The 16796-nt window shown below is 39.5% G+C and overlaps 1 protein-coding gene across 5 annotated transcripts in view; it reads right to left on the bottom strand.

Moving 5' to 3' along the window:
- Positions 1–1059: 1059 nt before the first annotated feature.
- Positions 1060–16796, bottom strand: part of qser1 (glutamine and serine rich 1) — a 151849-nt gene continuing 136112 nt past the window's right edge. For 3 of the 5 annotated variants that reach the window (XM_078220944.1, XM_078220945.1, XM_078220948.1), the window contains 5 exons: positions 16377–16514; positions 13368–13465; positions 8796–8942; positions 4622–4717; positions 1060–4069 (listed from right to left, as the gene is read on the bottom strand). In XM_078220944.1, coding sequence (XP_078077070.1) covers positions 3929–4069; positions 4622–4717; positions 8796–8942; positions 13368–13465; positions 16377–16514 — 620 coding nt within the window. In that variant the 3' untranslated portion in view covers positions 1060–3928. The remainder of the gene's footprint in view (positions 4070–4621; positions 4718–8795; positions 8943–13367; positions 13466–16376; positions 16515–16796) is intronic. The other 2 variants (XM_078220946.1, XM_078220947.1) reach the window with 1 other exon arrangement.

The following is a 16796-nucleotide window of genomic DNA, read 5'->3' as shown; positions in this document are numbered from 1 at the left end:
AGCATGTTTTGTTTTCTCATTGATGGTTGTAAAGGTGACAGAATATCACGTGAATATCTGATCCGTGTTGGCATCATGGGAGGCACCATAGTGGCGTTCCTTTTCTTGTCTTTTTATATAATGCTGCTACTCATGTAGCTTGTCTTCAAAATCATCAGGCATTGTGCAATTGACATGCATTGATTATATGGTTGTATTTGCATGAAGAATGCTTTGAAGATTTGTCTTGGGGTCCAAATCTCTTGCAGTACAAGGGATTTTCAAACAAATCTCTATAGCGCTGGCTGCTTATCCTCTTTCTTCACATTGAATGTATTCCAGATGTTTTGTTCAAGCTGAGAGTGCTGAACCATCCTTCCATATCCAGGGGCCTTGGCTTGCTTGAAACTTTTATCTTGTCGTTTAATACCTAAAGTCTATCTGCTTCATTAACATAGAAGTTTGGTGCTGCTACTGTCACCATGGATTTCAGAAACTTCTATTATCTTCAGTGACATGGATTTTCAACAGGATGTTGCCATCATGTATGTGGGCCATATGTCCCAATTGGCTGATTGAACCATGTTCTTTTGGCTGTCCATATTAGACAGAGTGCAATCAACCCACATTTGTAAATCTCAAAATGCCTATCGTTAGAGGCAATATTGAAATTGGACAGCACTTGCTGAATAATGTGCTAATAGCTACACTCGCAATCAATTTGAGTCCCGTTCATACCATGGCTAATTTATGCTGGCTAGAAGCAACATACATTCACATGCAGGGACCCATTCTCTGCAAACAAAAGCCTTGTATGCTTGTTGAATTGCCTAAATGTATGGTGATCCCATTGTTTTCTCCATGGCAATATCCTGACTGGAGTTGAGGTAACCTTTTTCCTGTAGTATAAATTACTTTTGCCATTCACCCTGATTGATGCAAGATAAAAAACTTCAGGCACATGTCTCTCTTTTCACAAATATGCAAATTCTGTCCCATGAGTGACTGATAGCGTAGTTTATTTTGCCTTATTGCGATATTTGATGCAGGGTGAGCAAAAAAGAAACTTTAATACTGCTGCTAAAATACATTTTTGTTTAAACTTTTCATCTTGCACTCATCAGGGCTATAAGAATACTAATGTCTCTTTTCATACACTATATATTTGTTTTCCCTGACATTGATATTCCTACAAACTGTCCTAATGAATGCAAGATGAAAAGATTTAACAATAAGTCTTCTTAAGCAGTATGCAAGTTCCAAAATTTTAATGCATTTTTTCTGGTATAGGACGGTCAGGTCAGACATTTTGACAAGTGCATTCTGCCAGGAATTTTTTTTGAAAGAAAATAAAACAGGATCGAAAGAAACAGAGCAAGGACAACTGATTAAAACAAAAATGTAGCATTTTTGATGTCTTATCAATGCAAAATAATGTGTCAATTTGACATCAAATCTTTTAGCTTAGCTAGATTTGCTCACTAATTTTGTCAATAAAGGGTCACTGACTGTCGGATTGCAAAAGGTCTAGTTGTGGATTATACCTGTTAAGGCATATTTGAGATTTGTTCATTTGGGGGCATATATTCAGAAAATTACAGTATGTAAATCAAATCCACAGGCTTTCCATCACCTCCAGAATATTGAGTTTCCATCTCTGTGTCAGCCAAGAGAAAATCCTGGAACATCTCAGCAGGTCTGGCAGCACCTGTAAGGAGAGAAAAGAGCTGATGTTTCGAGTCCAGGTGACCCTTTGTCTGGTCATCTGGACTCAAAATGTAAGCTCTTTTCTCTCCTTACAGATGCTGCCAGACCTGCTGAGATGTTCCAGCATTTTCTCTTTTGTTTTCAGATTCCAGCATCCGCAGTAATTTGCTTTTATTCTGTCAGTCAATATGCTCTGAAACCTTCAGTCATGCTTTTGTAACGTTCAGACTCAACTATTCCAATGCTCTCCTGGTTGATCTCTCATCACCCAGAATCTTCTGCTACCCATATCCCAACTCATACTAAGTCCAGTTAACCTATTGCCTTGCTCATTAACTTGAAAACAAAGCCTCTCTTTTATGATTCATGGTCTCATTCCTCTCCATCTCTGTAACTTCCTCTTTCCAACAACTTTGGGGAATTTCACCTTCTTTCCATTCTGGCCTCTTACACCTCCCAATTTTCTTGTACCTTCAACTATTTTGACTCTAAACTCTAGCATTCCTTATCCAAAACTCTGCTTAATTTTTCTTTAAGACACTCCTTAAAAGCAACATCTTTTAGTTACATGTCCCAATACCTCACGTGATGTCACATTTTGCCTGAAAATGCTTCTATTAAGTGTGTTGGACTGTTATACGACAATAAAGGTGCATATAAATGTTGTTGCTGTTGAATCTGGGCGCTGTAAAAAGTTTGAATCCATGTCAAACACCACTCCACAATACTGAATCTCAGGACAGGAGCATTTGATGCTGAAACTGGGTCGCAAAGTAGAAAAGTGTTCTATTCCCAACATGGACTGACTACCTCAAAGTTATTATTTTTTAATATACAGGGAAATACTTAGCATTATTGCTTCCAAATTATCTGGAACATACAGCAGTAATGATTTAAGAAACACAATTAGAGCAATAAACAATGTGGGAAGAGGCATTTAAAAATGGTGCACAGTTTAAGGGTTAATTTGGTAGAGCAAAACATCATGATTCATAAAATGGAAAGCAACAATCAGAGCAAAAGATAAACCGCCAGGGTAACAATGTTGTAGAAAAAAATATCCATAGTAACAGTCAAAATCAAGTTGAATTTAACTACATTTACAAATCTGCTGTACATATTGCTGAATTGTTAAACAGTTCTCATGGTACAATATAAACTTTTTTGGCTTTAGGTTTAGTAGGAAATTTATTTTCACGTATCAGAAAATAATTGCAATGTGTAACACAGCTACACTTAAAAAGGCAAAACTAGTCCAATATGCATATCTGGTACACACTGAAGCAAACTTGTATTAACATGAACACAGAAATAGTAGTTTACCTCAGTATATAAAGTATACAATGTGATCAACATATAAATGAAAAGAATTTACTGGAAACAATGCAAAGTGTGTTACAAAGATAAATGAACATAATTCAAACCACAATATTTTCTCTGAAAAATACAATTATTGATGAAATAAAATGTACAATTTATTTTAAAGAAATATGGGTATAAAGGCAAAATAATTTTCTTCAAAACAGGGAAAACAGATGTGTTCATCACATTTTCATCACCAGAACTGACACAAATAGTCATAGAATTGCACCAACTCCATGTCCAGTTTCCTGAACTTGCTATTTTCAAATGTAAAAGGAGTCTGTAAAGCAACAAAAATTATATATTTTCTGATGGCATATTTACTGTAAAGAATGTCATGACACACCAACTTTCTTTACAATATGTATGGAAATTTGGTAGGCAGACATTAGAAAAATATGATTGCCCTGCCTTGTAGGTCAGTAAGAGGCAGGTAATCAAATTTAAAGAATTTCTTGTTGAACAAAACAGTTTCCTAAAGTGTTAAAACTACAATAATAAAGAAAATCATAATATACTTAGTGCATGCCTTGCCATTTTGATCGGTCACAAAAGTTTATATTTTTTAATGTTTTTTCTTTTTTTGGAAACAGACGTTACTCAATATCTCAAGTTCACAGAATACAAATAAATCAAAAAATTGGCCATCATAAAAATGTGGTTACAGACATAATAATTAATAAACTCCTAATATCAATATGTGTTTTCTTGGCCACCATGTCTGTGTAACTTTGGACCAAAATACAAGGTTCATCAAAGCTCATGAGTGCCACTATTAAAGGCCTAGCCTGGCATCACTGGGGTGCCAAAGTTCATTTCCATGTCTCATGATATTTTGTTAGTGCCATAGATAAGACTGTTAAAAAATCTCATATGTACATTATGAACACTTCTGCTGTGCTTGTGTCAGAAGGTCACCAAATCTTTCAAAGAGGTCCTCCACCCACTTCTCATTTTCCATACATTGCTGGATTGTTTCAACTTGGCCAAGGTCTTTATTCTGTTTTAGAATGGAAGCAGCCTGCCCAAAAGAATCGTTGAAAAGAATTAGAAATTTTAGCAAATGCATGTAGCAGATTTAGCTTTGCATTGATATATACCTTTTCATAGAAATGGATAAAACTTTTGAGAACTGAACTTTTTGTAGGTCAATTTGCTTCATTTACAGTCACAGCATCCCAATATTTGATAGACAAAATATGCATACACCCGGAACTATCAATTGTTAGAAAATCACTTAATCTTTCGCAGAACAAATAACTGACTTTTATATTTGCAGCGCCATAAAGTATGAAACATCAGTGGAACTTCCGTACTTCATTTGAATTTACAGTGCTAACTTGAAAACATATTAAGAACTGTACTCTCAGATGATGCACCAAAATCAAAAAACACATCTTTGATCAAGTGCTGAACTATAAACTGCATTTTTGTAAGAAATGCCAAACTTTCCATTTTTAAATCCAGGATTTATAGAATTATCCTTAGATCTTCTTTACTTTGTTGCAATTTAACAAGATTATATGAATTTCACCAACTTAAAAACAAATATTGCTGAATATTAAATACTCACCTCTTTCTTGCATATCAGGTAGGTGTGATATTTATAGTGATGAAGTGTGTGATATAAAGTACAGCACTGCAATTTCTCTTGATCTACAGTGAATTCCTAAGTTTAAAATACAGAACAAAATTTTAAAATTCAGTCGTAAGTGTGAATTGATCATTCAGCCACCGGATATGGTTAGAATGCAGTATAATGCAGCCATCTAATCAGATAGTAACAGCAATGGGGTGACATCCAATAGATGTACTTTTATACTTTATCATATTAACTGAGCAATTTATATGGGAAATCATTGCAATTATCTGAAATAGTTCAGGCTTCTTTGCCACATTTTCTACTCACCGCATCTTCAGCACTGCATGATCGAAATAAGTTAGAGTGCTACATACAATTCTGGTCAGCACATTACAGGAAGGATGTGATTGCACTACAGAGGGAAGATTTACGAGGATGTTGCCAGAAATGTTGAATTTTAGCTATGAGGAAACACTGGATAGGCTGTGACAGTTTTCTCTGGAAGCTGAGTGGAGATTTAATTGGAGTATAAAATTGTATGGAGTCCAGGTGTATTGGGTAGGAAGAACCCATTTCCTTTAGCAGAGAGGTCAAGATCTGGGAAATTGATTTAAGATACCGATAATTGGTAGAAAGATTAGAGGTGAGATAAACATTTTTTTCACTTGAAGAATGGTTGGATTCTAGAAGTCACTTCTTGAAAGGGTGGTAGCAGAAGAAACCTCCACTGTATTTAGAAAGTACTTTGATATGCACTTGAAGTGCGGGAACCTATAAAGTGTTATGGAAAGAGCTGGGTGAGAATTGAAACTCTTGAACCTTTCCCTCACTGTCCATTATCAGTGTGGTTGTGGAAAGGAAGATGTATGCATTTCTTAGCTCCCAGAGTGTGTGCGGTCAATTTAAATAACAGCATTAAGCTTTCATAGATTTAAATAAAGAGGATTTATTTATTTACACATTCACACAAAGACACAGAATAATGCATTTTTACAAGTTGTGAACAGAACAATCACTCATAGTTCACATGCTTGGAATGTTGTAGGAAGAACAGTTGTCGCAGACCTGGTAAAGATTGCATTTTCACTCCAAAAGGATGGTGATTTCAGCAACTGTAGTCGTACATCAAAATTGTTGGATTCCTTCAAAATAGATGTTCAGCAAATCGCGAAGGTAGTCACTTATAGTTTCTTATCAGAAGATCAAGTTTATTTATAGGTGGACCTGGAGTAGGAATCAGGCTGGGCCATCTTTTTGATGCCAGTCTCTAGGTTTAAAAAAGGCATTTTACTGCCTTTTTTCCTACATTTTCTGCAGCCCTGGTTGCTGTAGTGTGACTGAGTTTCTCTCTGGTCTTGGAATAATAAATGATTTAGCATCAGAAGCTAGTTTCAGTCATAGGATGGCAAGTTCCAATTTCCACATAATGGTTTGGAGCCAGAGTGATTGATACATAATGAGGAATGATTGACAATCCATCAACATACCAGTTACAAAAACAGAAAATGCTGTAAAAATCTCATCAGGTCTGATGGCATCTGTGGAGAGAGAATAGAACCAACGTTTCGAGTCTGGTTGACCCTTCGTCTGAGCGGATGAAGAAACTAATATACCAGTTACAATCAACTCACTGGAAGACATTATTTGCTATTCCATCCTCATGCCTCTGACACAATTGGTGGTCATTGTTTGTTGGATCTTTTCCACTGAGCAGGTAAAGATGGTCCCCTTGCATCTGAGATAGCCATTTGCGTTTGAGAACTTTCCAGAGGCATTTTCAAACATGAATTTATCCTTTGTGCAGAAACTGCAAGTCACATGACCCATGGCAGCCATCTTAACAGTCTCATTGACGTTCCATTTTCAAATAAAATACAGTTCTAGAAAATTATTTACTGAGTGAAGTCCATGTTTATATAAATTCATTTATGGGATGTGGGTGTCACCGACTAGGCCAGAATTTATTGCCCATCCAAAGTTTCCCTGGCAAAAGTGGTGGTGAACTGCCTTCTTGAACCACTGCAATCCATGTGGTATGCAACCACAGTACTTTTGGGGCGGGGGAGGGGGGCTCCAGGATTTTTACTTAGCAACAATGAAGTAACGGCAATTTTTTTCCAAGTCAGGATGGGGAGTGAATTGGAGGGAAACTTGCAACTGGTGGTGCTCCCAGATATCTGCTGCCCTTGTCCTTGTGGTTGTGGGTTTGGCAAGTGCTGCCTAAGGTGCCTTGGTGAGTTCCTGCAGTGGGGGCATCTTCTAAGTGGTACACACTGCTATCACTGTTTGTCAGTGGTGGAGGGACTGAATGTTTTTGAAAGGGGTAGCAATCAAACTGGCTGCTTTGTCCTGGATGGTGTCAAGTTTCTTGTGTTGTTGGAGCTGACCTATCAAGGCAAGTGGAGAATATACCATCACACTCCTGATTTGTGCCTTGTAGATGATGGACAGGCTTTGGGAGTCAGGAGGTGAGATATGCGCCGTAAAATTCCTGGCCTCTGACCTGCTATTGTAGCCACAGTATTTATATAGCTAGTCCAGTTCAGTTTATGGTCAATGGGAACATCCAGGATGGGGAATTTAGTAATGGCAATACCAACTGCCACTGAATGTCAGGGCGATGGTTAGATTCTCTCTTGTTGGAGATGGTCATTGCTCGGCACTTGTGTGGCGCAAATGTTACTTGCCACTTGTTAGCCCAAGTCTGGATATTGTCCAGGTCTTGCTGCATTTGGGCATGGACTGCTTCAGTACTCGAGTCGTCACGAAATGGTGCTGAACATTTTGCAGTCATCAGTGAAGATCCCCATTCTGATCTTATGATAGAAGGACGGTCATGGATGAAGCAGCTAAAGATGGTTGGGCCTAGAACACTACTCTGAGGAACTCCTGCAGTGATGTCCTGGAACTGAGGTGATTGACCTCCAGTCGCCACAACGATTTTCCTTTGTGTCAGGTATGAATTTCTCTGATTCCCATTGACTTCAATTTTGCTAGGGCTCCTTGATGCCATACTTGGTCAAATGTTGCCTTGATATCAAGGGTAGTTACTCTCATCTCACCTCTGGAATTCAGCTCATTTGTCCATGTTTGAACTAAGGCTGTAATGAGGTCAGGAATGAAGTGACCCTGGTGGAGCCCAAACTGAGCATCAGTGAGCAGGTTTTTGCTAAGCAAGTGCCACTTGATAACAGTTGATGATCCCTTCCATCACTTTATTGATGACCAAGAGAAAACTAATAGGACAGTAATTGGCCAGGTTGGATGTCCTGTTTCTCGTGTACAGGATATACCTGGGCAATTTTCCACGTTGCTGGTAGATACCAGTGTCTGTAGCTGTACTGGAACAGCTTTGCTGGGGCTTGGCAATTTCTAGAACACACGTCTTTAGTACTTTTGCTGGAATACGGTCAGGTCCCATAGCCTTTGCACTATCCAGTGCCTTCAGCCCTTTCTTCATATCACATGTAATGAATCAAATTGGTCTGTGATGCTGAGAACCTCTGGGGAAGACAGAGATGGATCATCCACTCGGCACTTCTGGCTGAAGATTGTTGTGAATGCTTTAGCCTCATCTTTTACACTGATGTGCTGGGCTCCTTCATCATTGAGGATGGGGATATTTGTGGAGCCTCATCCTCCAGTGAATTGCTTAATTGCCTACCACTATTCATGATTGGCTGTGGCAGGACTGCAGAGTTTAGATCGGATTTGTTAGTTGTGGAATTGCTTAGCTCTATTACTTGCTACTGATGCTGTTTGGTACGCAAGTAGTCTTGTGTTGCAGCTTCACCAGGTTTAAAGTTATGAATAGGACATGCCTTCACTGAGCATGACAAAACCTACAAAACCAAGAGCCGGACTGCTGGATTGTGGTACAGACACAATGGCCTCTTTCTATTACATGAATTTACAAGATTCTGTGATGCATGTAAGTATTTTCCTTGGTGACATATTTAGGAGCATTTCAAAGAGATTTTTTAAGCGTCAATGTGATTATTTTTAGGAGCTGTGATAGTAGAAGATGGTAAAAAAATGAGCTGAATAATTTTAACCGCATTATTGTAGCGATTTTGAAAGATTTGTTGAAACAGTTGCCTGATCCCCTGTGGTAGAATATACATCCATTTGTGGGAAAAAGTACATTAGACTTAGAAGATCTTACCTTTTGGCCCTTAGCATTCTGTTTTAATGATTGGAGCGTCTTCTTGTTGTAACTTTTACCACTCAATTTAATTTTGGACATATTGGGATTGTTGTTCTTTGCTCCTGAGGCACAAGTTGTCAGTTCAGGAAAATTCTCCAGTGCAGTCTGCAGAACAAAACAAAACCAAAATTCATAGAATACAATATGCAGAAGGCGGCTATTCAGCCTTCCATGTCATTGCCAGCTCTCTGTGAGAGCAACGCAGCTGATCCCACTCTATTTCCCAATAACCCTGCAAATCCTTTCTCTTCATTTGTCTAATTTCCTTTTGAAAGCCACAATTGAATCTGCCTCCAACACACTCTCAGGTGGTGCATTTTAGATCCTAATAAATCACTGCGTAAAGGGTTTTCCTCACATTACCAGTGTCCTCTGCTTCTTGCTTTCCAACAGTAGGAACAGTTTTTTAAGATATTCTTTCATGGGATATGGGCATCACTGGCTAGGCTAGCATTTATTGCCAATTTCTAATTCCCATGAGGTGGTGGTGGTGAGCTACGGTCTGAAATGGCTGCAGTCCATGTGGTTTGGATACACCCACAATGCTGTTAGGAAAATTGTTCCAGGAGTTTGACCCAGCAACAGTGAAGGAACATCGATATAGTTCCAAGACAGGATGGTGTGTGGTTTGGTAGGGGACACGCAGGTGGTCATGTTCCCCTTGCATCTGCTGCCCTTGATCTTCCAGGAGGTAATGGTTGCATAAAGGTGTTGACAAAGGAGCCTTGGTGAATTGCTGCAGTGTGTCTTGTAGGTGGTACACACAGAGGCCACTGTGTGGGTGGTGGAAGGAGCGAATGCTATAGGTGGTGGTTGAGTACCAATCAGGCAAATGAAGTGTGTTCCATCACACTCCTGACGCATCTTGTAGATGGTGGACAGGCTTCAGGAATTTAGGAGGCGAGTTACTTCCTACAGGATTCGCAGCCTCTGACCTGCTCTTGTAGCCACAATATTTATATGGCCAGTCCTGTTCGCTTTCTGGTCAATGGTTACCCCAGGATGTTGATAGTGGGAGTTTTCAGCAAAGGTAATGCCATTAAATGTTATGGGGAGATGGCTAGTATATGGAATTCTCTTCCCCAGAAAGCAATGGAGACTGGGTCATTGGATTTCTTCAAACCTGAGTTAGATATATTTTTGACAGACAAGGGTATCAAGGGTTTTGGGGGCAGTCAGATCAGCGATGGTCTTATCAAATGGTGCAGCAGACTCAAAGGGCTGAATGGCCTGTACCAGCTCCCAAGTCCTATGTTCTTATGTACCCTATTTACTGTCACTCAGCCCACTTTGTGTCCTTGTGGCCACTATTCCTTTTATTCCATTGGCTTTGACTTTCTTCACAAGCCTTTTATGTGGCACATTATCAATCAACTTTTTGAAATCATGTACACATATTAAATGTACTATGCTCATCAATGCTCTAATTTACCTAATCAAAAACTCAATCAAATTAGTTAAAGATAATATGCCTGCAACAAATCCAGGCTAGCTTTCCTTAATTAATCTTCATTTGTCCAATTGACTGTTAATTTTGTTCTGGATTATTGTTCCTGAACATTTTCCCAATATCAAGTTAAACTGACTGGCCTTTAGTTGCTGGGCTTATCCTACATTTTTGAAGAAGGGTACAACTTTTGCAATTCTGCTGCCTTCTGGCACCAGCCCTATACTAACAAAGAATTGAAGATGTGGCTTGTGTCTACACTTTCCATCCTTTCTTTCCCTCGGTATCCTTGTATACATTTTAGTTGGTCCTAATGACTTATCAACTTGAACTACAGCCAGCCTTCCTCATACCTTTTCATCAGTTTCTAGCCCATACCGTTTCTCAACTACCTCCTTATTCACCATGATTCTGGCATTACCTTTTTCTTCTGTAAAGGCAGATACAAAGTACTCATTTAGAACATCTGCAATGCCCTTTTGCCTCAGTGCATTAATCTCTTTTTTTGGTCCCTAATCAACCCTATTCCTTCTTTTACCATACTTGCACTACTAATATATTTATATTGACTATAGAAGACTTTAGCATTTCTGTTTATGTTGGCCAATGTCCTTCCATACTCTCTGCTGTTTTTATTCCCTTTTTTACTTCCCCTCTGAATTTTTTACATCTCGCATGCTTTTAACTTGCATCAATCTGACATTTGTCATATGCACCCTTTTCCTGAGTAATTTTAGTCATTCAGGGAGCTGCAGTTTTGTTTGTTTGTCCTACCTTACCTCCCTCATAAAAAATGTACATCGATTATACCCGAATTATCTCCACTTCAAAGGCAGCTCATTGTTCAATTAATTTTACCTAGTTCTAATTAACTTGGGACAGATCCATTCCTGTTCCATTGAAATTGGCCCTACCACGATTTTTACTCCAGATTGTTCCTTGTTGATTTTCATAGCTAACCTAAACCATTATGACCATTGTCTCCCCCCCCCCCCCCCCCATCCCAACTGATACTTATCCACTTGACCCATCTCATTCCCCAGAACCAGGTCCAGCAAAATCTCCTCCTGCTTTTGACTGATTGAGAAAATTCTCCAGAACAATTTGAGCAGCTCCGCTACATCTCCACCCTTTACAATATTACTAGCCCAGATTATATTAGGATAATTAAAACACCCATAATAACGACTCCATAGTTTTTGCATCCCTCTATAACTTCTTTCAGATTTGTTCCTGTACATCTTTTCCATTAGTGAGTGGTGGTCTATAAGAATACACAAAGTGATATAATGGCACTGCTGTGCTGTTTCTTAACTAAATAGATTCTGTTCTTGACCCTCCAGGACATCCTCTCTTTCCAGTACTGTAACATTATCCTTAACCAGTGCTGCCACTCCTCCTGCATTCCTTTCCTTCCCTGTCTTTCCTGAGCAACTTGTATCCAGGAATATTTAGTATTCAGTCCTGTCCTTTTTTGAGATAGATCCCCACAACCTCATATTCCCATGTAGCTACCTGCACCTGCAGTAATCTTATGCCAGAATTACTTCCAACTTCTAGATGATTAGGTATTTAATTCCAAACGATTTTTCAGGCACAAGGCACTAAGTCTTAACTATGATTCAATCCCAAATAAAGGCCATAATTAATAGAAAAGTAAAGCTCTCAATTTTATTCAAGTTCAAGTATATGCTGGGGCAACATAATGTGGAGCAGAACAACATGAACCACCTTGCAGACTTTTGGGGAAAGGTGAGGAAGGGAGTATCATAAGTGATGGTAGCTCTGCAGTTGATTGTAGAATTTGTGTGATTGATTTAACCTCCATCACTTATATTTTAAAAATACACTATTTCCTTGTATTTTCACACAGTTTCAATCTTCTTTTGCAGGTTAGTTTACGATATAATGTTGATGTTTGTATAACTGGTTTTAGTTTTTTTATTAATACTGTCAACATCATTGAAATAAACTCAAAAGGCACTGGAACAACCTTTTGACTAGCCCACACAAATTCCATATCAAACGCATTAAAATAAATAAGTTACAAATTGATCCGAGAACATGGGAACAGAACATGGGACACAGAAACTTGCTGCAATACATTCTGTGGAGAAAAAAAAGGGAAGCCATTTTAATGTGCCACCCAAGAGACCACATACTAACATGCACAATTAGAAGGCAACAAAAGCTGGCAATTAGCTGTTTTTATTTAATAGCATATTCAGAAATACAACTTTACATTTGAACAAGAGTATTTAAAAAAAGTACAAATCAATGATGATCACTGAGACCAGATCTTCAGACTATAGGAGAGTTTCAGGAGAATGTCTTCGAAAAAAAAACTTCAAATTTTGCTCCGGTAGATTTATATCACGTTCTTAATATTCTGCCACAACCTCCCCTATGGTTGCTTCTGAAGATTACTTATAATTGTGGGGATCATGCTGAAATATGTCATTCTGTTTGACCTATAACCTGAAAGCTTCATTATTTTAATATGGAATTCAGTTATGGACCATCAGAGAATATCAAATCAATGTTGCACGATCAACTAAATGTCATGTGCAGAAATATAGGTAGTGTCCAATTCAGCTGCCCAAAATCTGGAGTTGTCCAAAAGCCAGATGTATATAGATGCACCCTGCATCAATTTTAGTTGAGTAAAAAACTTACCTGAACAATTCAGCTTGACGTTCCATGGTGCCGGACTAGTTATCCACTTTGTTGCTTGTGCACAATCTTCTTGTGCTCCATGCGACCTTTGACCTCACCCAACCCAACCCAGCTTACCCTGAACCACCCAAAATCCAGAAGGTTCGAAATCCAGCACAGTCTCGTTCCTAAGGTCACTTTGACACTGTATCTGCAATTGGTTTTCATCAAAACAGATTTTCTCCCCCAGGTTCCAGTAGACAAACCTCAGAACTATCAGTAATTATATTATAATTCACTGTTCCCAAACACCATTAGGCACAGTAACTAAGTACTTTGTAAGTACTAGAACCATGCAGTTGTGGATGGAACAGCTATATTGCATAATTTTCAGAGAATGGCAAGTATGGTTTTGAAAAGGTTCTTACCTTGAGTGCTGGCTCCAGTGGGAATTTCAAAATCATTCTCTTCTTGTTTTCATTTAGCATACTATCAATTTTTCTCATATGTGGCAAATACATCTCATCTGCAAGAGATCAAAGTAAGCTTATGTTTAAGTGTTATTGAAATTCAAAGGCAATTTCACCAATGCTGTTCTGGAATGACACATTCTACATGTGTTGAAGATAAACAACCAATGTTCTCTGTAGTGAAAAAGTGAACTGATGACCATCCTTCAAAAGGCTGCTCAACTCATTTAGTCCAACTTCCAATCAATACCACAGTATGTTCCTGCATTCTGTGAAGTTTTAGTTTAAAAACTACTGTATAAAAAGCTAGAAGCATTTTAGATGGGATGAAATTCATGGACTGTGAAGGATTCATCTTAATTCATTCCAGGGATGTGAGCATACAAACTCCTCAATCTCTCCACGTAGGACAATCTCATCGCCCCAGGGATCAGTCAGGTGAATCTTCATTGCACTTGCTCTATGGCCGGTATAGCCTTCATAAAGCAAGGAAACCAAAATTGTACACAACACTCCAGGTGTGATCTCACTAAGGCTCTATGCAAATGCAGCAAGTCTGTGAAGGAGAGATCCAGACTTTTGACTCAGCAACAGTGAGGGAATGGCAATATAGTCCCAAGTCAAGATGGTGTGTGGCTTGGAGAGGAACTTGCAGGTGGTGATGTTTCCAGGCATCTGCCGTCCGATTCAGTTTTGAATGCTGCTGTTGAATTGACTTCCTCCACCTTTTCAAATTATCCATATCAGGTATTAACATCTCAATGCACTAAGGAATATCTCAACTGCCTATCATTTTAAATCAATGAGCTCTGGTTACTGATCTTCCTGCCAGAGGAAATAGTCTCTCCTTACTTAAAATACATCAACGTTTTGAACTCCACTCTCGCCTTAGCCTACTCTGGCCAAAGGAAAACAATTCCAGCTTCTCCAGTCTCTCAACTGAAGTCTCATCCCTAGCATCACTCCAGCAAATCTCTTCAACTTTTTCTCCCAGGCTTTTGACATCTTTCCCAAAGTTGGTGCCCCAAAATGGTTGTAGTACCGCAGCCAAGCCTTAACCAGCGGTCTATAAAAGTTTAGCACAACTTCCTTGTTTTTGTACTCTGAGCCCCTATAAAAACAACATATACACTATCCTTGCTTTATAAGTTAACCTGCTTCAATATTTCTGGCAATACTTATCTGAACCAGCTACTAGAAAATCTAAGACTGGCCATGGGTCATCTCTCCAATAATTACCATTGTTTCCTATGGAAGCAACCATGTCCCTCAAAAATTAGGAACTCATTCTTACAACCAAGGTCACACCACAACTAGAAACTGTAACAAATAAGCTCCAGAGAAGATATGTAGAAACCAAGAATGTTCTTATGCTTGTGTATCAAACAGACAGTTTTCATAATGGCATCACAAACTAGAAAACTGCTTTTGTGACAAGATCATACCACAACAGAGCATCAAAGCTTTCAAAGCCCAGCAGATTGAAATTTGATATGATACAAGCGGAGTTCTTCATTGGAACATAAATGTAATAGAATTATTACTCAGTGGCACAGTCCATTTGTTCACACATATATAGTATTATAGCATTAGGAGATTCTTATGGCAAATTTCCTGGGAGGGCGATTCTCCCATCCCGCTGCCGGGAGAATCACGCAGAGGGTGATTCACAGGGCTCCCGCGGGCGTTCATGTCTCGCTAGCGTCTCCCACTGCTGGATTTCTGGTGTAGTGTGTTATGCGCCGGAAATCAGTGGGGTTAGTATTTAAATGATATTTTAAATATCATTTAAATGTTGTTAGCGGGTCCAGGACTGAATTCTCCAGCCCGCTAGCCTCTCCCCCCCTGTCAGAGTGTTTCACTCCAGCGGGGTTCACAGTTGCTCCCCACTTTCAGGGAGCTAGCAGCCCAACCCCGCTGGAGTGGAGTGAAGCGGAGGGAAAAAAGTTGTGCGCCCCCTGGGCAGGGGCACCCTGGTGGTGCCAGTCTGTGCCCCCTGCCACTATCCAAGAGGCAAAGTGCCCATACCCACTGGGCTCATTGGGCATGGAGCAGTGCCAAGCAGGCTTGGTCTTTGGGGGCAATCAGTGTGGACGGGGATGGGGGGATCCCGCTGCCGTTCAGCATTGGGATCAATGGGGGCAGCGATCGGGGCGGGCTGGGGAGTCTGAACTGCTGGGAGGTGGGGGTTTGGCGCTGCGGGGGCGGGGACAGGGGTTGGGGTGGGCAGAATGGCCGGGGACGGGGTATCAGGCCGTGGTGGGGGCAGCACTACAGGGCTCCTGGGCTGGCCAGCAAATGGGATGCTGACATTGCACAACGTGTGGGAGATTCTAGTGTGAACTCGCACTGAAAAACCAGCATGAATTACTCCAGTTTTCCCGTGAATTCAACATTTCGAATTTTTTGGGGGAGAATTCCGTCTCCTATCTTTGCTGTGAAATTGGAGGGGACAATCAGAACAGTTCTGTTCTCCTGAGCCCTAAGCAAACCTAAATGAAAATCAACTCAGCCCATTCTCAGGTATCTCCTAATATCTGGCTGCAGAGCGGATTTTTGTACAACTTAGTTGGCCATCTAAAGTTGAAGAATAGTAAGAAATGCACCTGCAAAAGGATGGGTGGGCCGGCAAAAAAAAATGCAGACAGGAAGAAAGAGTAAATTTATAAAATGACAGATATTCGCTTTGACAAGACTAATTTCTCCTTATCCCTGCATTATACAATGTAGTAAGAAGTTTAACAACACCAGGTTAAAGTCCAACAGCTTTATTTGGTAGCAAAAGCCACACAAGCTTTTGCTACCAAATAAACCTGTTGGACTTTAACCTGGTGTTGTTAAACTTCTTACTGTGTTTACCCCAGTCCAACGCCGGCATCTCCACATCATTATACAATGTAGACAGCAGAGCCATCTATTAATGTTACGAGGTGAAAACTACAATCACCAATAAAAATCCATATTTACCATTACTTTGTTCTGATGCCTCAATCATGTCCGGATCCAAGGCTGTACTCACAAGTAGCTCCACGTAGTTCTTAAATGTCTCCTTCATTGTTCTGGTATTCAGGAAGCGAGTTACATATGGAGTTGTCACAGGGCATTCTAAAATACATAATTAATTATGATGCATTAAATTTGTAAATTCTTAGGCATATGTTTAAATAGCCATTGCTACATTGGTGTTTGTTCAAGTGTATTAGCAATGCATCCAGAGCAAGGTGTGCCAAACAAATACATACAATATAATTTATCAATATAGAATTGTGCTCATTCAATATACAAAATATATCTAGGAACCATATGCCAAAACGGAACCTGCTGCAATCATGAAAAATTTCTCCTCTATCCATTTTTCAGCAATCTACTGATTATTTTCCAATTTAA

The sequence above is a fragment of the Mustelus asterias genome, chromosome 9 (assembly GCF_964213995.1).
Source record: "Mustelus asterias chromosome 9, sMusAst1.hap1.1, whole genome shotgun sequence".
Taxonomy (NCBI): Eukaryota; Metazoa; Chordata; class Chondrichthyes; order Carcharhiniformes; family Triakidae; genus Mustelus; species Mustelus asterias.
This window is presented reverse-complemented; position numbering and strand designations above follow the sequence as displayed.